Source organism: Pan paniscus, chromosome 18, assembly GCF_029289425.2.
Source record: "Pan paniscus chromosome 18, NHGRI_mPanPan1-v2.0_pri, whole genome shotgun sequence".
NCBI lineage: Eukaryota > Metazoa > Chordata > Mammalia > Primates > Hominidae > Pan > Pan paniscus.
Window position 1 is genome coordinate 38,110,826 of NC_073267.2, and position 22,554 is coordinate 38,133,379.

At 36.6% G+C, this 22,554-nt stretch overlaps 1 protein-coding gene across 3 annotated transcripts in view; it reads left to right on the plus strand.

Annotated features, from left to right (window-relative positions):
- LOC129393047 (sodium/hydrogen exchanger 9B1-like) overlaps positions 1-22,554 on the plus strand; it is a 72,523-nt gene that overhangs the window by 21,506 nt on the left and 28,463 nt on the right. For all 3 annotated transcript variants that reach the window (XM_063597972.1, XM_063597973.1, XM_063597974.1), the window contains 4 exons: positions 2,922-3,092; positions 5,592-5,734; positions 6,847-6,974; positions 19,787-19,962. In XM_063597972.1, the coding sequence (XP_063454042.1) occupies positions 2,948-3,092; positions 5,592-5,734; positions 6,847-6,974; positions 19,787-19,962 (592 nt within the window). In that variant the 5' untranslated portion in view covers positions 2,922-2,947. The remainder of the gene's footprint in view (positions 1-2,921; positions 3,093-5,591; positions 5,735-6,846; positions 6,975-19,786; positions 19,963-22,554) is intronic.

The following is a 22,554-nucleotide window of genomic DNA, read 5'->3' on the forward strand; positions in this document are numbered from 1 at the left end:
TATCTTTATATCCTCTGATTAACAACTTTCATTAGTAATGTGTTACACAACAAATACTTGTTTAGACTAACCTACATTTTACCAATTTCTTTGCACATTGTCCTGTCTTTTTTGGTTCTATGTCATATTTCTAAAGCATATCTTTCAGTAGATTTTTCCCTGGTAAAAAATGGCATATGTTCTTAAATGTATTGGTTTGACAATATCTTTCATTTGTCTTTTGTTCGAGTGACAGTTAACTGGCTACAGAATTCAAGATTGAATGTTTTATTTATCTCTGTACTTTGAAGACTTTATTTAATTATCTTCCATCTTCTATTGTTGCTGATAAGAATTGAGAATCTGCTCTATTGTTTATTCAATTATGATTAATCTCTCTTTCTCTGTCTAGATTATTTAAGATTTTATTTTTGCCTTTGGTAGTCTATAGTTTCTCAACATTTTATCTAAGTATCTATTTTTACTTAATCATGATTAGAACTCATTTGACTTCCTGTGTCCAAATCAATAAAAACCCTAATCAATTCTGTAAAATTTGAAGCCAGTTTTCTTCTCAAATATTATATCTTCTTCATTCTTTCAATGGATGTTTCTGAAACTACCATTAGTTGTGTTTTAGATCTTTTCCATAATCTAAATCTCTCATTTTCCACCTCGTTTTTCTGTGTGTGTGCTATGCTCTTAAATAATTTCCTCATATCTACTACTTTGCTGTGTTCTCTCTTCAGCTTTGTCTAGATTGCTATTTGGGTACTTAGTGGGTTTTTTTCAGTTGAGTAAATTTTAAAGTTTTTTCTAGATGTTCTATTTAATTATTTTACAATACTTTCAAGTAATTTCTTCTTCTCATGTCTCCAATTTTTAAAAATTGTCTCTAGTCCCTTTGAAAATACATATTTTATAGTGTCTATCTAGTGGTTCTATTAGCTGAGGATTTTAGACATCTAATCCCATTCTTTATTGTTGTCTGTTAACTTTTGCTCATGGGATATTTCTTCTTATTTTAAGTTCAGATTCACTTGGCTTTACCTTTGAGACTTTATGCAGTCTGGGATCAGGAGTGTCTATTAGAGATTTTTTGAATTAGCATCTACTAAGTGTTCTAGGGATACTTCAATGCAGGGACACTTTTATGGTAGGTTTAGAACTTTGGGATCCCTAACCTGTGCACGTAATGTAATTTGAGCCCTACGCATAAGTTGGATGAGTCCAGTTTTACATATGAATTCTCAAAAAAGACTTTGCCACCCAGAGACCAGCTAAGACAAACTGCCTTGTCTTCTCAATTTGTCAGTAGGATGACATTTTCTGGTCCGTGTTTTTTATTTTTGTTTTTTGTTTTGTTTTGTTTTCTTGAGATGGAGTTTTGCTCTTGTTACCCAGGCTGGAGTGAAGTGGCGCCATCTCAGCTCCCTGCAATGTCCGCCTCCTGGGTTCAAGCAATTCTCCTACCTCAGCCTCCCAAGTAGCTGGGATTACAGGCATGCACCAACAGGCCAGGCTAATTGTCTGTATTTTTAATAGAGACGGCGTTTCACCGTGTTGGTCAGGCTCATCTTGAATTCCTGACCTCAGGTGATCCACCCACCTCGGCCTCCCAAAGTCCCGGGATTACAGGCGCGAGCCACCATGCCCAGCCTGGTCCATTATTTTAGTAAGAGTTTAGCCCTCCAAGGCTTCCAGTTTTGCAGGATGACAATAATCAGAGGGGAGGAGGAAAAAAACTTTGTTCTAACTTTCTGCCTGGAGTGAGTCAAAATCCTCCTCTTCTACCCTGGCAAATTCTATACAGCCAGAAAGGGGTCATAGCTAAAAAATTCATGTAAGCTGTTTTAAGAATATTAAAAGCATTAGCAATTATGATTCATAGCAAATAAAGGTAGCCATTTAATTAGCAAATGGAAATTTACCACGTTATTGTCTGTCCTTTACAGAAACCTGTGGATTCCTCAGTGAGTAGCACCTAGTTGTCAGAAACAAGATGTCTAGTAACTTATATCTACTCATCTTAATCTACCTCTACCTCCTACACCTAATCTAAGATACTTTATATTTATTCCCACAAAATCTAGGTTCATTTCTTCCAGCCATTTCCTCCTATAATACATTTATGCCAAATATCAGTTGAATTATCCTTTCAATAAAAAGATTTAGCAGGTTCCTGTTAAAAGATTTGGCACCTTGACACTGTGATCTTCAATAAGGTTGTGAATTCTTATCACAGCCAATCATCCTCTTATTTTTCATCCTGATGAAAAAGCTATTTTAAAATATAAAACGAAGTAAATCTCATCATATTGCCATGATGTTTTTAACTATCATATATTATAAGTTAGCATTTTCAAGAGTTCACATATAGGTTTTTTTTTATTTTTTTAATTTTTTTATTGAGACTGAGTCTCACTCTGTCACCCAGGCTGGAGTGCAGTGGCACAATCTTGGCTCACTGCAACCTCCACCTCCTGGGTTTAAGCAATTCTCCTGACTCAGCCTCCCATGTAGCTGGGATAACAGGCACGCACCACCACGCGTGGCTAATTTTTGTGTTTTTAGTAGAGACGGGATTTCACTGTGTTGGCCAGGTTGGTCTCAAACTCCTGACCTCATGTGATCCAGCCCACCTCAGCCTCCCAAAGTGCTGGGATTAAGGCGTGAGCCACTGCACCTGGCCCACATATAGTTTTTAAATATTTTTAAAGTGAAAACACTTTGTTTAAAACCTACTTCATAAATTGACAGGTTATTTGGAATATATGTTAAGCAGATATCTCTTTCACCAAACTAGTAAGCAATGTTGATCTATACCATGTATCATTTTATAGAACTGGCTATTAGTATATACGATAAAAGAGAATTGATCCTTTGTTTGTATACATCTATGTGTATGTGGATATATAGCTGTACACTTTTTTGTATTTCAGGAGTTACACTGTTTGTGATATGGTGTATGACCTGGTCAATCTTAGGCTCTGAAGCTCTCCCTGGTGGAAATTTATTTGGATTGTTAATTATTTTTTATAGTGCCATTATTGGGGGAAAAATTTTACAACTCATTAGAATACCTTTAGTGCCTCCACTTCCACCTCTTCTTGGTAAGTATATAATTAACTCTCTTTTCTTTATTATTGACTATATGCAAATTTTGAACATTTTCTTGTTGAATTAGTCATAATTCAGAAATATTTCAATGTAGTATGTTTTATATAGTTTCTTCATGTGTGTATTTGCTGTATGTGTGTGTGTGTGTGTGTGTATAGCTCTTTTATAGGGCCATTTATTTCTCTCTCTGTCTACATATATACACACACAAGTTTTATCCAAAATTTATTTTTAAAATAAATTTAATATCCTTAGTACATTATTCCTGTTGCTTTATTGTTTAATAGAATCTTTAAAAATTTTAGATTCATGGAGTACATGTGCAGGTTTGGTACATGGATATATTGCATAATGGTGAGATTTGGGTTCTAGTGAACCCATCACCAAACAGTGAATACTATACCCTATAGGAAATTTTTCAACCTTAACCCTCCAACCCTCTCTCCTTTTGGACTCCCCAGTGTCTATTATTTCCATCTTTATGTCCATATGTACCCATTGTTTAGCTACCACATATAAGTGAGAACATGTGGTATTGGAGTTTTCTGTTTCTGAGTTATTTCACTTAGGATAATGGTGTTCAGCTCTATCCATGTTGCTACAAAGGACATGATGCCATTCTTTTTTATGACTGCATAGTATTCCATGGTGTATATGTAACACATTTTCTTTATTTAGTCATTTAAGTTGATTCCATGTCTTTTTATTGTGAATAGTGCCACAATGAACATATGTGTGTATATGTCTTTATGGAAGAATGATTCACATGTTGAACCATCCTTGTATTTCTGGAGTAAAACCCACTTAACTATATTATCTTTTTGATGTACTATTGAATTCATTTTGCTAGTTGAGAATTTTTGCATCTATGTTCATCAGGGATATTGACCAGTAGTGTGTGTGTGTGTGTGTGTGTGTGTGTGTGTGTGTATGGCTTTGCCTGATTTGGGTATAATTGTGATACTAGATTCATAGAATGTGTTAGAGAGGGAGTCCCTCCTTGATTTTTTTGGATTAAGTTTCAGTCACCTTTGACCCTGAACTAGTATTCTAGTGGATTGTACAATGACCCTGAACTAGTGGATTGTACAATGAATAAATGAATGAATATAAATTATTGCAAAATAAAATTTTGTTAAGTATATGATAACCATACAAATGCAAGACAATAAACAATGTGATGTGAAAACTCTCAGCCAGCCTACCATATTTGTGTTTGTTTTTGAACTGTATAGTGGGAGGAGGTGCTCCTTACAATTTTCACTTTGTAAACATTTATTCTTTGATTTTAACCATCACTGCTATAACCACCATCACTCGTGGATTCATCAAAAATTAAGTAAAGAATTATCTTATTTATTTTATAAAACTTTGTAAAATGTATGTAGAGCTCACATTTATTTCATTGTTTAATACTAGAAGTGTTTTGGATCTTTATTGAGAAGTTTGATGATGTTTTGTGACCAGAAATATGCTGTAGGAAATTGACTCTTGTTTATATCATTTAGCCTATGCTAAAATTGGTTTTATTATATACCATTTTACTCAAAGTTGCCATTTCCAATCACCTATCGACGATGTTAAGTGAGAACTTACTGTATTCAAATATATCTAAATATTCAGTACAGTGGGCCAGGCATGGTGGCTCATGCCCATAATCCCAGCACTTTGGGAGGCCAAGGCAGGAGGATCACCTGAGCCCAGGAGTTCAAAACCAGCCTGGGCAACATAGCAGACCTTGTCTTTACAAAATATTAAAAATTTTTCTGGGTCTCAGCTACTCAGGAGGCTAAGGCAAGAGGATCACTTGAGCTCAGGAGGTTAAGCCTACAGTGAGCCATGTTTGCATCACTGCACTCACCTTGGGCAACAGAATGAGACCCTGTCCCCAAAAATAAATATATATTCAGTACACTGTCAGTAGAGATAATCTCTACATCTTATCTCTGCTGTCCCTTCTGTATCCACAGTTTTCTTACAGCACCTTCTAAGTATTTATTGAATCATTTTCCTCCACTCCAAACTTTCTCTTTTGCTCTAGCTTAGGCTATTTGTTTCCAACTTTTGCGTGGACTGTGACAGAGCCTTCAATTTGGTCTCTGTCTCCAGTTTTATCCCTAACTAAGTCACCAAGACCCTCATATAAAAATCGCAAGACTCATTATATTACTTCCTGCCTAAAACCTTCCCATGGTGCCTTACTTTGCCAAAGTGGGAGGAGACCTTTCTATGATCTGGCCCACCAAGCTCATTCTCCTCCCTCCTTTCCTTGCCCTGTGTGTTCCAGCAACACTAAATTACTTGTTGAACCCCATTTAGGTGTATTGTTTCTTATCGCCATTCCTTTATTCATGCTGCCTTCTCTACTTGCTTGTAACCTGCCCTTTACCAAAATAATGAGAGACATAGTGCATTAGAAAATAAAGTAAACATTTCTGTTTTCTTTCTCAGAAAAATGAACTGTCATGTATGTTTATTTTCTTTCTTTTAAGGGATGTTACTGGCTGGATTTACAATTAGGAATGTTCCATTCATCAGTGAACATGTCCATGTTCCTAACGCATGGTCTTCAATTTTAAGAAGCATTGCTCTTAACATTATTCTAATACAAGCTGGGCTTGGACTCGATCCACAGGTAGATTTACAATTACAAATCGAGTAAGGTTATTTCAAATATTAGAGGATGGTGAGAAAGAAAAGGAAGCAAAAATTTTATTTACCTGTTCCAAGTGGAGTCTGTAAACAAACCTAAGATAAAGAAAAAAAGGCCGGGCATGATGGCTCATGCCTGTAATCTACAAAAATTAGCCGTGCATGGTGGCATTTACCTGGTAATCCCAGCTACTCGGGAGGCTGAGGCAAGAGAATCGCTTGAACCTGAGTGACAGAGGTTGCAGTGAGCTGAGATAGTGCCACTGCAATCCAGCCTGGGGGACAGAGTGAGACTCCGTCTCAAAAAACAAAACAAAACAAAACAAACAAACGTTTTATAAGAAAAACCTTATACAATTCTTTTTCTTTTTTTAGGGAGATTAAGGATTTCAGTAATTTTTTATGACGTTTTTTCTACAGGATTATGTTCCTGATTATCTTTGCATTATTGTAAAATCTAATCTTTTAAAGCATTTCTTAAAATATTACATTCTAGGGGTCATAAATCCCATCTATAAGAAGATGACTATTCATGAATATGACAGCCACTCAAATAAATGTGGCAAATGTGGTTTAATAGAAATAGCTCAAGAGCATAAATAATTATAGCCAATGAGATTATATTCTCCAGCAGAAACTGTGAACCAAGGAGAAAATTGAAAAGTTCTCCCTTTTAAAATGAATTATGCAGTTTTTAAGTTATTTTCTTTGGCATGTTAGTATTGTATTTATACTTATTAAGTTAATCAAAGAGTTCATATCAAAAAGTTAATGGGAAAACACTACTAGGACACTATTATACTATGTATTAGGAAAGTTCAGGAAGGTAGCATTAGCTATTTAATCACAGTAAAATTGATATTTTAATAATTAAAATACAATAATATTTTATAAAAGATGAAATTGTTTATAATCCAACCTATGATGACATATAAAATATAATAGAGTTCAAAGTCCAGTGGGACAATCTGTTGAAATGAGATTTTGTTTAGTGAAAGCTTCTTATGAAAAAAGACTTTATAGTCCAACATTTGTTAAAATAATTTTCTTGTTGGCCATTGTAAATGCATCAAATGTGACTGTTTTGTGTTTCAGGCTTTGAGACATTTGAAGGTGGTTTGTTTCAGATTGGCTGTAGGTCCATGCCTCATGGAGGCAAGTGCTGCTGCTGTTTTTTCCCACTTCATTATGAAATTTCCCTGGCAATGGGCAATTCTATTAGGGTAATTTCTTTCTCATTTTTTCTTATGAAAATATTCAATTAAGGATGCTTGTTTAAAACTGTTAAAACATTCAGAATATTGTATAGAAAATCTCTATTAAAATTCATTTCACAGTGTTAAAATCCTTGGAAAGCAGTTGATTAAAAGCAGAGAATGTCCCAAATTGCACGAAATTTTTTTAACAAACATTCATAGCCCCTAAATGTTTATCATAAAGAAAATTCACGTGATCAATTTATTCCTTTTCATCTGTATTATAACGTATCTGTATGTTTTAGTCTATCTAATGGCCTCTTCCTCATAGCTATATGTAAATACAGTTGCACATTTCATATATATGTATGTGTGTGTATATATATATTTGAGAAACATTTTATATAGACATAGGTGTATAAATATAAACTCTCCCATTTTAAAGAAAGCAAGCAAACAAAAACTCTTGCCGTATATCCAATGCCCCATCCATCTTTATCTACCATCCATTTATCTTATGTTTGAATTCCTCAAAATAAGTCTATAGCTACTGTCTCTAGATCCTAACTCCTTTTCATTTCTTAATTCATCAACTTTTGTCTCTGCTTATCCATTCCAATGACACTCATAGCAAAGTTCATCCATTACATAGTTACTACAAAATCCAGTGAATTTTTAATGTTTATGATTAAATACTCAAATGCACTTTTATTTTAAAAATTAGAACTTTATAAATAAAGGAGGAATGACCTTAAACTATGCCTTCAAATCATAATGCCCATAACTCTACCCAAAGTGACAACTCTTAGGAGTTTTTTTCTTCTCCAATTTTTATTTTGGCTCAAGGGGTACATGAGCAGGCTTGTTATATGGCTAAATTGCATGTCACAGGGGTTTGGTATGCAGATTATTTTGTCACCCAGGTTGTAAGTATAATACCCAATAGGTAGTTTTTCTATTCTCCCCCTCCTTCCACCCTCCACCCTCAAATTCACCTAGTGATGATTGTTCCCTTCTTTCTGTCCATGTGTACTCAGTGTTTAGCTCCCACTTATAAGTGAGAATATGGGATATTTGGTTTCCTGTTCCTGTGTTAATTCACTTTGCATAATGGCCTCAACTCCATCCACGTTGCTCCAAAGGACATGATCTCGTTCTTTCTTATGGCTGTGTATTATTCTATGGTGTATATGTGCCACATTTTCTTTATCTAGTTCACCATTGATGGGCATTTAGGTTGATCTCATGTCTTTTTTATTTTTTTCATTAGTTTTTAAGGAACAGGTGGTGTTTGTTTACATGGAAAATATTTGTAGTGGTAATTTCTGAGATTTTGGTGCACCCATCACCAGAGCAGTGTACACTGCACCCAAGGTGTAGTCTTTTATCCCTCACCCTCCTCCTACTCTTCCCCCTAAGTCCCCAAAGTCCATTGTATCATTCTTATGCTTTTGCATCCTCATAGCATAACTCCCACTTATAAGTCAGAACATACAATGTTTGGTTTTTTCATTCCTGAATTACTTCACTTAGAATAATGGTGTCCGACTCCTTCCAGGCTGCTGTGAATGCCATTATTTCATTCCTTTTTATAGCTGAGTAGTATTCCGTCCATGGTCTGTGTGTGTATATATATACACACATACACATATATACACACATATATATGTGTATATGCACATATATACATATATACACATATATGTGTGTATATACACACATATATATACACCACATTTTCTCTATGCATTCATTGATTGATGGGCATTTGAGCTAGTTCCATATCTTTCACAATTGCAAATTGTGCTGCAAAAAACGTGTGTGCAAGTGTTTTTCTCATATAATGACTTCTTTTCCTCTGGGTAGATACCCAGTAGTGGGATTGCTAGATCAAATGGTAGATCTACTTTTAATTATTTAAGAAATCTTCGTACTCTTTTCCATAGTGGTTGTACTAGTTTACATTCCCCCCAGCAGTGTAAAAGTGTTCCCTTTTTACCACACCCATGGCAACATCAATTTTTTTTAAATTTTTTGATTATGGCTCTTCTTGGAGGAGTGAGATGGTATCGCATTTTGGTTTTGTTTGCATTTCCCTGATAATTAGTGATATTGAGGATTTTTTCATGTTTCTTGGCCATTTATATCTTCTTTTGGGAAGTGTCTATTCATGTCCTTAGCACACTTTTTGATAGGATAATTTGGTTTTTTCTTGCTGATTTGAGTTCCTTATAGATTTTGGATATTAGTACTTTGTTGGATGCATAGTTTGTAAAGATTTTCTCCCACTCTATAGGTTGTCTTTTTACTCTGCTGATTATTTCTTTTGCTGTGTAGAAGCTTCTTAGTTTAATTAAGTCCCATCTATTTATCTTTGTTTTTGTTGCCTTTGCTTTTGGGTTCTTGGTCATGAAGTCTTTGCCTAAGCAAATGTCTAGAAGGGTATTTCCAATGTTACCTTCTAGAATTTTTATAGTTTCAGGTGTTAGATTTAAGTCTTTGATCCATCTTGAGTTGATTTTTGTATAAGGTGAGAGATGAGGATGCAGTTTCATTCTTCTACATATGGCTTGCCAATTATCCCAGCACCATTTGTTGAATATGGTGTCCTTTCCCAACTTTATGTTTTTGTTTCCTTTGTTAAAGATCAGTTGGCTTAAGTAGTTGGCTTGATTTCTCGGTTCTCTATTCAGTTCCATTAGTCTATGTGCCTATTTTTATACCAGTATTATGCTGCTTTGGTGACTATAGCCTTATAATATAGCTTGAAGTCAAGCAATGTGATGCATCCACATTTGTTCTTTTTGCTTAGTCTTGCTTTCATTATGCAGACTATTTTTGGCTTCCACATGAATTTTAGGATTGCTTTTTCTAGCTCGGGGAAGAATGATGATGTAGATTGCTTTTGGCAGTATGGTCATTTTCACAATATTGATTCTACCTATCCATGAGCATGTGATGTGTTTTTATTTGTTTGTGTCATCTATGATTTCTTTCTGCAGTGCTTTGTAGTTTTCACTGTAGAGGTCTTTCACCTCCTTGGTTAGGTATATTCCTAAGTTGGTTTGCTTGGGGTTTTTTTCTTTGGTTTTGTTTGTTTGTTTTGGTTTTTTTGTAGCTGTTTTAAAAGGGGTTGAGATCTTGATTTAATTCTCAGCTCAGTCACCGTCGGTGTATACCAGTGCTACTGATTTGTGTACATTGATGTTGTATCCTGAAACATTACTGAACTCATTTATCAGATCTAGGAGCTTTTTGGATGAGTCTTTAGGGTTTTCTCATTATATGATCATATCATCAGGAACAGCAACACTTTGACTTCCTCTTTACTGATTTAGATGCTCTTTATTTCTTTGTCTTGTCTGATTGCTCTGGCTAGGACCTCCAGTACTATGTTGAATAGAAGTGGTGAAAGTGGGCATCCTTGTCTTGTTCCAGTTCTCAGGGGAATGCTTTCAACTTTTCCCCATTCAGTATAATGTTGGCTGTGGGTTTTTCTTTCTTTCTCTTTCTGTATTTTTTTTTTTGAGATGGAGTCTTGCTCTGTTGCCCAGGCTAGAGTGCAATGGCCCAATCTCAGCTCACTGCAACCTCTGCCTCCCAGGTTCAAGCAATTCTCATGCCTCAGCCTTCCAAAGACCTGGGAGTAGCTCCCCAAACTCGCCAGCATCTATTACTTTTTGACTTTTTAATAATAAGCATTCTGCCTTCTGTGAGGTTGTATCTCATTGCACTTTTGTTTTGTATTTCTCCAATGATTAGTGATGTTGAATATTTTTTCGTATACTTGTTGACTACGTGTTTGTCTTCTTTTGAGAAGTGTCTTGTCCTGTCCTTTGCGCATTTAATGGGGTTGTTAGATTTTTGCTTGTTGATTTTTCTAAGTTCTTTTTGGATTCTGGATATTAGACTTTTGTCGAATGCATGGTTTGCAAATATTTTCTCCCATTGCATAGGTTGTTTGTTGATGATTTCTTTTGCTGTGCAGAAGCCCTTTAGTTTAATTAGGTCCCATTTGTCAATTTTTGTTTTTGTTGTAATTGCTTTTGGCATCTTTGTCATAAAGTGTTTTCCAGAATTGAAATTTCCTAGGATATGTCCAGAATGGCCTGTATCCAGAATGGTATTTCTTAGGCTATCTTCCAGGGTTTTTATAGTTTTGGGTTTTACACTTAAGTCTTTAATCTACCTTGAGTTGATTTTTGTAAACGGTGAAACGTATGGAGTCCAGTTTCAATTTTCTGCATACGGCTAGCCAGTTATCCCAGCACAATTTCCAAGTAGGGATTCCCTTCCCCATTGCTTGTTTTTGTCACGTTTGTTGAAGAGTAGATGGCTATAGGTGTGTGGCTTTATTTCTGCGTTCTGTAACCTGTTCCACTGGTCTATGTCTGTTTTTGAGTTCCTTATAGATTCTGGATATTAGTACTTTGCTGGATGCATAGTTTGTAAAGATTTTCTCCCACTGTATAGGTTGTCTTTTTACTCTGCTGATTATTTATTTTGCTGAGCATAATCATGCTGTTTTGCTTACTGTAGCTACATTGTAGTACCGTTCGAAGTCAGGTAGTGTGACGCTTTTGACTTTGTTCTTTTTGCTTAGGATTGCTTTGGCTATTTGTGCTTTTTTTTTTTTTTGGCTCCAAATGAATTTTAGAATGCTTTTTTTTAATCCTGTGAAAAATGTCATTGGTGATATGATAAGAATAGCATTGACTCTGTAAATAGCCTTAGACAGTATGGCCATTTTAACAATATTGCTTCTTCCTATCTGTGATCATGGAATGTTTTCCTTTTGTTTCTGTTGTCTCTGATTCTTTGAGCACTCGTTTGTAATTTTCATTTTAGAGATTTTTCAGCTCCCTGCTTAGCTGTATTCCAAGGTATTTTGTAGTTTTTTTGTGGCTACTGTGAATGGGATTGCATTCTTGATTTGGCTGTCAGCTTGGATGTTGTTGGTGTATAGAAATGCTACAGATTTTTGTACATTGATTTTTGTATCCTGAAACTTTGCTGAAGTCATTTGTCAGATCTGGGAGCTCTCGAGAGGCTACTATGGGGTTTTCTTGGTATAAAAGTGTTTCACCTATGAAGAGGCATAGTTTGACTTCCATTCTTCCTATTTAGATGTCTGTGTTTCTTTCTCTTGCCTAATTGCACTGGCTAGGACATCCAGCACTATGTTGAATAGGAGTAGTGAGAGTGGGCATCCTTGTCTTGTTCCAGTTCTCAAAGGGAATATTCCAGCTTTTTCCCATTCAGTATGAAGTTGGCTGTGGGTTTGTCATAAATGGCTTCAATTATTTTGAGGTATGCTCCTTCAGTAACTCATTTGTTGAGGGTTTATATCAAGAAGGGATGTTTTTATTTTTGGTTCTATTTTATGATGAATCACATTGATTGGTTTGTATATCTTGAACCAAACTTGCATCCCAGCAACAAAGCTTACTTGATCATAGTGGACTAGCTTTTTGATATGCTGCTGGATTCAGTTGGCTTGTATTTTGTTGAGGATTTTTGCATCTATGATCATCAGTGATAACTGTCCTGAAGTTTTCTTTTTTGTTGTGTCTCTGCCAGGTTTTCATATCTGAATGATGCTGACCTCATAAAATGAGTTAGGGAGGGATCCTTCCTCCTCATTTTTTCAGAATAATTTCAGTAGCATTGGTACCAGCTCTTCTTTACACTTCTGGTAGAATTTGTCTGTGAATCTGTTGGGTCCTGGGCTTGCTTTTTTTTTTTTTTTTTTTGGCTCAGAGACTTTTTATTACTCATTCAGTTTCAGAACTCATTTTTGGTTTGTTTAGGATTTCAGTTTCCTCCTAGTTCAATCTTGGGAGGTTGTATGTTTCCAGAAATTTACCCATTTCTTGTAGGTGTTCCACTTTGTTTGCATAAACATGTTCATCTTAGTCTCTGAGAGTTTTTTGTATTTCTGTGTGGTTGGCGGTAATGTCCACTTTACCATTTCTGATTGTGTTTTTTGTATCTTCTCTTTTTTTTTCCTTATTGGTCTAGCTAGTGACCTATCAAATTTATTTATTCTTTTGAAGAACCAGCTTTTAGTTTCATTTATCTTTTGTATGGCTTTTCATGACTCAATTTCATTCCATTCTGCTCTGATTTTGGTTATTTATTTTCTTCTGCTGGCTTTGGGTTGGTTTCCTCTTGTTTTTCTGTTTCCTTTAGGTATGATATTAGGTTGTTAATTTAAGATCCTTCTAACTTTTCAATATGGGCATTTAGCACGATAAACTTTTCCCTTAACACTGCTTTGCCTGTGTCTTAGAGAGCCTAGAATATTGTATCTTTGTTTTAATTAGTTTCAAAGAATATATTGGTTTCTGCCTTAATTTCATTGTTTACCCAAAAGTCATTCAGGCACAGGTTGTTTAATTTCCATGTAATTGTATGGTTTTGAGAGTTGTTCTTAGTGTTGACTTCTATTTTTGCTACACTGAGCGGTCCAAGAGTGTGGTTGGCATGATTTCAGGGGCTTCTTTTAATTTATTGAAAATAATTTTAGACTGATAGTGTGATCAATTTTACAATATATGCCATGTACAGATGAGAGGAAGATATATTCTGTTGTTTTTGGGTGGAGTGTTCTGTAGATGGCTGTTAGGTCCATTTAGCCAAATGTTGACTTCAAGTCCTGAATATCTTTGTGCATTTTCTGTCTCTATGATCTGTCTAGTACCATCAGTGAGATGTTGAAGTCTCCCACTATTATTCTGTGGTTATCTAAGTCTCTCTGTAGGTCTCTATGAACTTGTTTTACAAATGTGAATGCTCCAGTTTTGAGCACATTTATCTTTCAGACAGTTAAGTCTTCTTGTTGAATTGAACCCTTTATCCTTACGTAGTGCCCTTCTTTGTCTTTTTGATTGTTGTTGGTTTAAAGTCTATTTTGTCTGAATTAGAATAACAATGCTTACCCTTTTTTGTTTTGCATTTGCTTGGTAGATTTTTTTCCATCCTTTTACTTCAAGCCAATGGGTATTGTTGCATATGAGCTGGGTCTCTTGACAACAGATACAGTTGGGCTTTGCTTCTTTATCCAACTTGCCATTCTGTGAGTTTTAAGCAGGGCATTTATACTGTTTACATTCACAGTTAATATTTGTATTTATAGCTTTGGTCCTGCCATTATGTTGTTAGCTGGTTATTATGCAGACTTGATTGTGTAGTTACTTTACAACGTCAATGGTCTATGTACTTAAATGTATTTTTGTGGTGGCCATTAACAGTCTTTCACTTCCATGCTTAGCACTCCCTTAAGGACCTCTTGTAAGGCATGCCTGGTGGTAACAGATTCCGTTAGCATTTGTTTGTCTGAAAAGGATCTTACTTCTCCTTCACATATGAAGTTTAGTTTGGCTGGATATTAAGTTCTTGGTTGAATTTTTTTTTTTTTTTTGCAACAGTGTCTTGCTCTGTCCCCAGGCTGGAGTGCAGTGGTGCTATCTCGGCTCACTGCAACCTCCACCTCTTGGGTTAAGTGATTCTCTTGCCTCAGCCTCCCGAGTAGCTGGGACTACAGACACGCACCACCATGCCCAGCTAATTTTTGTATTTTTATTAGAGATGAGGTTTCACCATGTTGGCCAGGATGGTCTTGATCTCTTGACCTTGTGTTCTGCCCCCCTCAGCCTCCCAAAGTGCTGGGATTACAGGCATGAGCCACCATACCCGGCCAAGTATTTTTTTTTTTTTAAGAATGCTGAAGGCCGGGCGTGGTGGCTCACACCTGTAATCTCAGCACTTTGAGAGGCCGAGGTGGGCAGATCACGAGGTCAGGAATTTGAGACCACCTTGGCCAATATGGTGAAATCCTGTCTCTACTAAAATTACAAAAAATTGCCAGGTGTTGTGGTGTGCACCTGTAGTCCCAGCTACTTGGGAGGCTGAGGGAGAAGAATTGCTTGAACCCGGGAAGTGGAGGTTGCAGTGAGCCGAGATAGCACCAGTGCACTCCAGCCTGGGCAACAGAGTGAGACTCCGTCTCGAAAAAAAAAAAAAAGAATGCTGAATATAGGCCCCCAATTTCTTTTGGATTGTAGAGTATCTTATAGTTCTTATAGTTCCACTGTTAGCCTGAAGGGATTCCCTTTGTATGTGACCTGCCCCTTCACTTTAGCTGCCTTTCATATTTTTTTATTTCATGTTGACCTTGGGGAATCTGATGACTCTCTGTCTTGGGGATGGTCATCTTGTATAGTATCTCACAGGATTCTCTGCATTTCCTGGATTTAAATGGTGACTTCTCTAGCAAGATTTGGGAAATTTTTGTGGGCAGTATCCTCAAATATGTTTTCCAACTTGCTTGTTCTTTCTCCCTTTCTTTGAGTGATGCCTTGAGTCATATGTTTGGTCTCTTTACATAATCTCAGATTTCTCAGAGGTTTTGTTCATTCTTTTCTGTTGTTTATTTTCATATGACTGAGTTGATTCAAAGAAGTGGTCTTTGAGATCTGGGATTCTTTCCTCAGCTTGGTCCGTTCTACTGTTAGTACTTGTTATTGCATTATGAAATTCTTGAGGTGCATTTTTCAGCTCTATCAGTTTAGTTTGGTTCTTTCTTAAAATGCCTATTTCATCTTTCAGCTCTTATGTCATCTTATTGGATTCCTTAGATTATTTGGATTGGATTTTGACTTTCTTCTGAATCTCAATGATCTTTGTTTCTATCCAGATTCTGAAATCTATGTCTGTCATTTAGTCCTGGTTAACAACCATTGTTGGAGAGTTAGTATGATTGCTTGAAGACAGGAAGACATTCTGGCTTTTTACATTGCCAGAGTTCTTGCACTGGTTCTTTCACATCTGTGTGGGCTAAGGTTCCTTTAATGTTTTGACTCGCTGTCCTTTGGATGGAGTTTTTTCCTTTTTTATATTCTTTAATGCTCTTGAGGTTTTGACTGTGGCACAAGGTAGTTTCAGTCAAATGGCTTCATTTCTGGAAGATTTCAGGGGGCAAAGGCTCAGCTCAGCACTCCTGAACTGCATGCTCTAACTTTGTAAGGCTGGTACCATACCCACAGATTTGTTGTCTGGCCCTTCAATGTTAAGCACTAAGGTGTTCCCAGTCCACTGGCAACAACACTCTGATGGGGTATGCCAGCCAAAGTGCTTCACTGTAGTGATTGTAGCAAGGTCCCCACTCACACATATGTGCCAGCAGCAGCAGCACACAGCAGGTATGCATGTGTTGGCAGGGGTGCAGTGCCGGCAGGAGTGGGATGGGGGTGTTCTGCATACTTGCACTTGCCAGCCGGGGCAATGGTGCTGTGGGGTGCACTCATGTGCCGCTGGAGACAGAGTGGCAGCATCTTCATGAGTTTTATGTTATCATTCTAGAGCTTTAAAAATAATGTTCTGGACTTCTAACAAATGTATTTGTGAACCCAGAGAAAAAAAGAGTATTATTTTGTGCATTTTTATGTAATCATACCCAAGAAAATTTTACTTTACAATTTGTTCTTTTCACTCAACAATAGTCTCGAGGTTTATCCATCTCAAGATGGATACACATGTATTTATTCCTTTCAATTGTATAAGATTACATTGTATGTCAACAGCAGATTTTATTTACAATGTTATAACAAAAATAGCATTTTATTTGTCTCATTTTACATAAATATAAGTTTGCCTAGAATAGTTACCTGGGTTACATGCATTTTTAGTTTGATATATACAGCCAAAATCCTTTCGGTATGGCCACTTTAATTTGCCCTAATACCAGTAGCTTATGAGCATACCTGTTGTTCTTGAAAATCCTTGCAAATCCTTGATATTATTAAATTTTATAATGTTTTCCAGTCTGATGATTGAAAAAATGGCATATTTTTGTTATTTTAATTTGCATTTCTGTGATTATTCACAAGCTTGAATATCTTTTATATATGTGTTGTCCTTCAGCTTTTCCTTATCTGTAACTAGCCTGTTCATATCTTTGTCCATTTTTTTGTTGAGTTGGTCTTCTTTATTAATTATATCTGTTATATGCATTTGTAAATTATATGTACTGCAAATATCAGTAGATATTTAATTTTGTTTGTGATGATTTTTTTCACTCTAAGAAGTGTATTTTGTTATTTTCAACAGACAGAATTGCCAATACACAACACCGTTCACTTGACTTTGAAAATGAAAAAGAGAAAAAGGGGGAGAAAGAGCAGAATTGCTTTTGAAGTAGTACTTTATTATAGTACTTTTGAAGTTGCTTTTGAAGTACTACTTTAATATAATTGAATGTATCAAAATCTCTTTTTATGTCTAATGCCTTTGTATGTATCAAAATCTCTTTTTATGTCTAATGCCTTTGTATGTATCATTCAAAAGGTCCTTTTTACCTCATGGTCACAAATATATTATTCTACATCTTTTTGTTGTTGTTGTTCAGAGTCTTGCTGTCATCCAGGCTGTAGTGCAGTGGCATGATCTCAGCTCACTGCAACCTCCACCTCCCAGGTTCAAGTGATTCTCCTGCCTCAACCTCCCAAGTAGCTGGGACTACAGGCATGCACCACTGCACCCAGCTATTGGTTTTGCCATGTTGGCCAGGCTGGTCTCAGATTCCTGATCTGTCCGCCTCAGCCTCCCAAAGTGCTGGGATTACAGGTGTGAGCCATCACGCCTAGCCCACTACATTTTCTTATTACTACTTTTCCTTTTGAGCTTTTAACATTTATTATGTGTAAGGATCTATCTATATTCCTTTCCACATAAATAGTTATCTCAACACCATTTGTGAAAGATTTCTTTCTTTCTCCCACTGATTTAAAATACCAATTTATGATGTAACAAATCCCATAGATTTGTTTCCACACTTTGTATTCTCTTTTCTTCCAATTTATTTTGTCTATTTATATGTCACTATTTTTCAGTTTTAACTATTTCACCTTTACAGAAACAATGTCTGGTTTTCTTAAGTTTACTTGATCTTTCATTCTAAGATCTTATTCTTCCAAATGAATTTTATAATCAGCTTGTCAAGCTCAGTAAAAGTCCCTGCAAAGATTTTGATTGGTGTATCTCTGATTAATTCATTTGGGGGAGAGATTACATCTTTATATTATTGAGGCTTTAGCTGGGCATGGTGGCTCACACCTATAATCCCAGCACTTTGGGAGGCCAAGGCAGGCATATCACTTGAGGTCAGGAGTTCAAGACCAGCCTGGCCAAAATGGTGAAACACTGTATCTACTAAAAACACAAAAACTAGCCAGGCGTGGTGTTGGGCAATGGTAAAATTGGGGCTTTTTAGTTCACACTTGTGAAATGTCTCTCTAAGTATTCAGGTATTATCTTTATTATATTATTCACAATTTTTATAAAAGTACAGACTGTCTTCACAGTTTTGTTCTTAGATACTTTGTGTTTTTAATTGATGTTGTGGATTAAATTCTCTTTGATCACTTATTCCTGGGGAAGCCAGCTGCCATGTCCTGAGGCAGCCCTGTGGGGAAAACCCCATTGGAAAAAGCTGAAGCCTGCAATGGCTACATGAGTAAACTTGGAAGCAGATCTTCTCCACCCCACCCTACCTCATGGGAAATCTTAAGTCAAGGCATACAGCTAAGCCATGCCCAGATTCCTGACCCACAGAAGCATAAGACAATAAATATTTGTTGTTTTAAGCTGCTGTGTTTGGGGATGACTTGTTAAGCAAAATGAGAAAAATAATACAACAGGTGATTACAATGTGCAGCAGAGTTCAGGAACCACTGAACTAGACCAGTATGTGGTCTTAGAGAAGTCTAGTCTCTTCTTGAGCCCACAGGGAAATCTGTAGCATAAACTGTGCCATAGAGTTGTACAGCCGGAAGCAAATCTCACATCAGTCCGTCATTGGCAGATGCTGTCTGGAGGGAAAGTAGAGGGGTGCACAACCTCTCTAGTATTCCCAGGTAGGTGCTTGTCAGCAGGACAAGGGTTCTAGAAACCTGCAGATATTAGCAGCCAACAAGAAGCACTGGGAGATGTGTTCATTGACCTGGTAAATGGATTCTGGCAGGAGCACCAAAAGCATTTTTACACAGGATATACTTCACACTTTATAAAGTAAATGTAGAAGAGATGAGGTGAAATTCTGGATAAGATATGCCAATAGAAGGTATTCTGAGCAGGAGCCTCCCCATTCCTCATGGGTGTCATCAACCACTCCAGAAATGTTCTCATTTGCCTTTGTAACGTAGGTGGCCACACTTGTTTTTTTGGGCAGACAACTCTGTTCCTTCCTTCCTTCCTTACTTATTTACTCAAGAGGTAGGAAATGTGTGGAAGGTAGATTTGTCTGACCATTCTTACAGTGCTACTCCAAATAATCAACTATTTGGTTTCCCCAGAGGTCTCTCCTGCTCCCAGCATCTGTCATTTCAGGGCTTGGACCACTTTTAGAAGCACATGTATCTTTTGAGGCAATCTTATTTACACACATTTTGGTTTATGGTTTCCTTTTTTCAATGCTAAATTGTCTGTCTCTTATCTTTCTGGCATATACTTAGTTTCTTGTCCATTGATGATTCACCTTTTGCTTTCTAGTTAGGTTATGAATTTTTCTATGACCTTTACATCTTCACTTCAAAGGATTTAGGAATAGAGGGAGAGGCTGCAACCTGTGCTCAGCCCAACATTTTAAACCACGTCTGTATAAAATTTTAGCCAGCACTAAACAATGCATGAAAAGTTTTATCACCATTAAATTGCATTCACTCAAATTTGAAATCCTTCTAAACAATGTTTGTTATACATTTATTATAAACTACTTGTACTTATAAAACACTACTTGATTAAAAAGATGCTTTTAAATTAATTTTCATTCTTTCTTTCAGTTTTGTTCTAGGTGCTGTCTCTCTTGCTGTTGTTGTCCTTTACACGATGGTGTTGCAAGAAAATGGATATGGTGTTGAGGAAGACATTCCAACCTTACTAATGGCTGCTAGCAGTATGGATGACATTCTGGCTATCACTGGATTCAATACATGCTTGAGCATAGTCTTCTCCTCGGGTAAACAAGAAAATATAACAACCACCAGATCATTCATGACCTTTTTTGTTAGTTCTTTAAACAGGGTTTCTGGCTTTGCTTCTTCATTTATTAACCAAGACTGTTCAATTTAACATCTTTTTAATCTCCATAGAAAGCTCATTCCAACCAAGGAAGATATTTCAGTGGCTTAAGATACCACTACTTAACACACATGATCTCACTTTAATAATCATGTGACAATTAATTTGATTAACCATATTATTACTATTTATCTGTTTATGTTGCTTTTGAATTTTATCAGTTCTCATTAGAAAAAATTAAGCAGCAGTATTATTTGTACTACTAATATTTTAATAGGCATTTTTGAAATGTGCCTTTTTGGCCATCCTAATAAACAAATGGTTGCTCTATTATAAGACGACATAAACATACAGAGCTGGGACAGCCATATGCCTTTTTGGTAGTGTTAGGACAAGATCCTGCACCAGTTCTGATTCCCAAGGTGATATCTGGTCTTGAATATCACTACAGAAATTGTGAAACTAAATATTTCCACATTAAGTAATGCTTTAATTATCTGCAATGTTTGAGTCTTCTGTATTATTGAAGCACTAAACTATTTTTAAGTTGAAAAGTAATATATATAGTTTTATAGTTTCTCTTAAAATAAGAAAATATAAATAAATAAGAAAAAGAGGAAAAGTTAAAAATAAAATCTGCAATAGTCACATCCAGAAGAAAAGAATCATTTCCTTCTGAACCTTTTGATATAAACCCACCCATATTCCCTTCCCTTCCCTTCTTCCCTTCTTCCCTTCCCTTCCCTTCCCCTCTCCTCCCCCTTCCCTTCCCTTACCCCTCTCTCTCTGTCAAATATTCTTATAAAAATCAGTGAATATTGACCAGTATGTTCTTTTATTTTTATTTTTTTTGAGGCAGAGTCTTGCTCTGTCACCCAGGTTGGAGTGCAGTGGCACAATCTCAGCTCACTGCATGCTCTGCCTCCCGGGTTCATGTCATTCTCCTGCCTCAACCTCCCAAGTAGTTGGGACTACAGGCATCCGCCACCACGCCCGGCTAATTTTTTTTGTGTTTTTAGTAGATCCAGGGCTTCACCGTGTTAGCCAGGATGGTCTTGATCTCCTGACCTCGTGATCCGCCTGCCTCGGCCTCCCAAAGTGCTGGGATTACAGGCGTGAGCCATCGCACCCGGCCTAATATGTTCTTAGAACCTGAATTGTTTTACACTTAACTGTATATCACAAACATGTTTCTTTTCAGTAAATGTGTTTGTATATCATTTTAAATAGTTGTTTAGCTTAATGAAAGAGTATTCAATGTGCTGCATCATGATTACTCATCCTGTTCAAAATTAAAGTTAACTCCAATATTTGCTATTAAAATAATGCTTAGTTGTGCTGCTATAAAAATATTTTTTTAAATTAAAAAATTGGCCGGGCATGGTGGCTCACACCTATAATCCCAGCATTTTGGGAGGCCAAGAAGGGTGGATCACTTGAGGTCAGGAGTTCAAGACCAGCCTGGCCAACCAACATGGTGAAACCCCATCTCCATTAAAAGTACAAAACTTAGCCGGGCATGGTGGTGGGCATCTGTAATCCCAGCTACTCAGGAGGCTGAAGCAAAAGAATCACTTGAACCCAGGAGGTGGAGGCTGTAGTGAGCTATCCGGCCTGGGAAACAGAGTGAGACTCTGTCTCAAAAAGTTTTTCTTACTTAAAAAAATAATACTTAGTTGAACATATAGAGAAATATTTGTACCTAATCTTCATATTTTCTTAAGCTTAAAAGTGTAATTGTTGATCTAAAAGGTGTATACATTTATGAGTGTTCTGAAACATATTGCCACAATGTCATGTCCTACCAGGGTACATAAACTTGTCATTTCCTCTCACCTCTCTTCAAAACTTGGTATTACTAGCCTTTTTCATCTTTGCTAATTTGATAGGTGAAGGAGGGATCTCTGTAAATGAAGTACTTTGAATACTAGTGATGTTAAATATCCATGTTTATTAGTCATTGGCATTTTGTAAACTGCTTTTCTTGAAAGTTTTTTGCCTATTTCTTTTAGGTGGGTTCACCTTTTGTTCTTTTTGATTTGTCAAGATTCTGCATTAAATTGAGAATGAAAACCTTTGTTTTATATACTTTAGTTTTTTCAATTTGTAATTTGGCTTTTAATTTTCTCACTCTTTTTACCATTCAGAAGTTAAAGTTTTTTATTGTCAATTGTCAAAATCTTTTCCTTCATGATTGGTATCTGTCATTCTTTCAAAAAATATTGTTATCAGTCATGTTTCAAAAAAATATTTCCAGGCTGGGCCCAATGGCTCACGCCTATAATCCCAACACTTTGGGAGGCCAAAGCGGGTGGATCACTTGAGGACATGAGTTCAAGACCAGCCTGGCCAACATAGCAAAGCTCCATCTCCACTAAAAATACAAAAAGTTAGCTGGGTGTGGTGGCACAGGCCTGTAATCCCAGCTACTCAGGGGGCTGAGGCACAAGAATCACTTGAACCCAAGAGGCAGAGGTTGCAGTGAGCCAAGATCACACCATGGCACTCCAGCCTGGGTGACAGAGGGAGA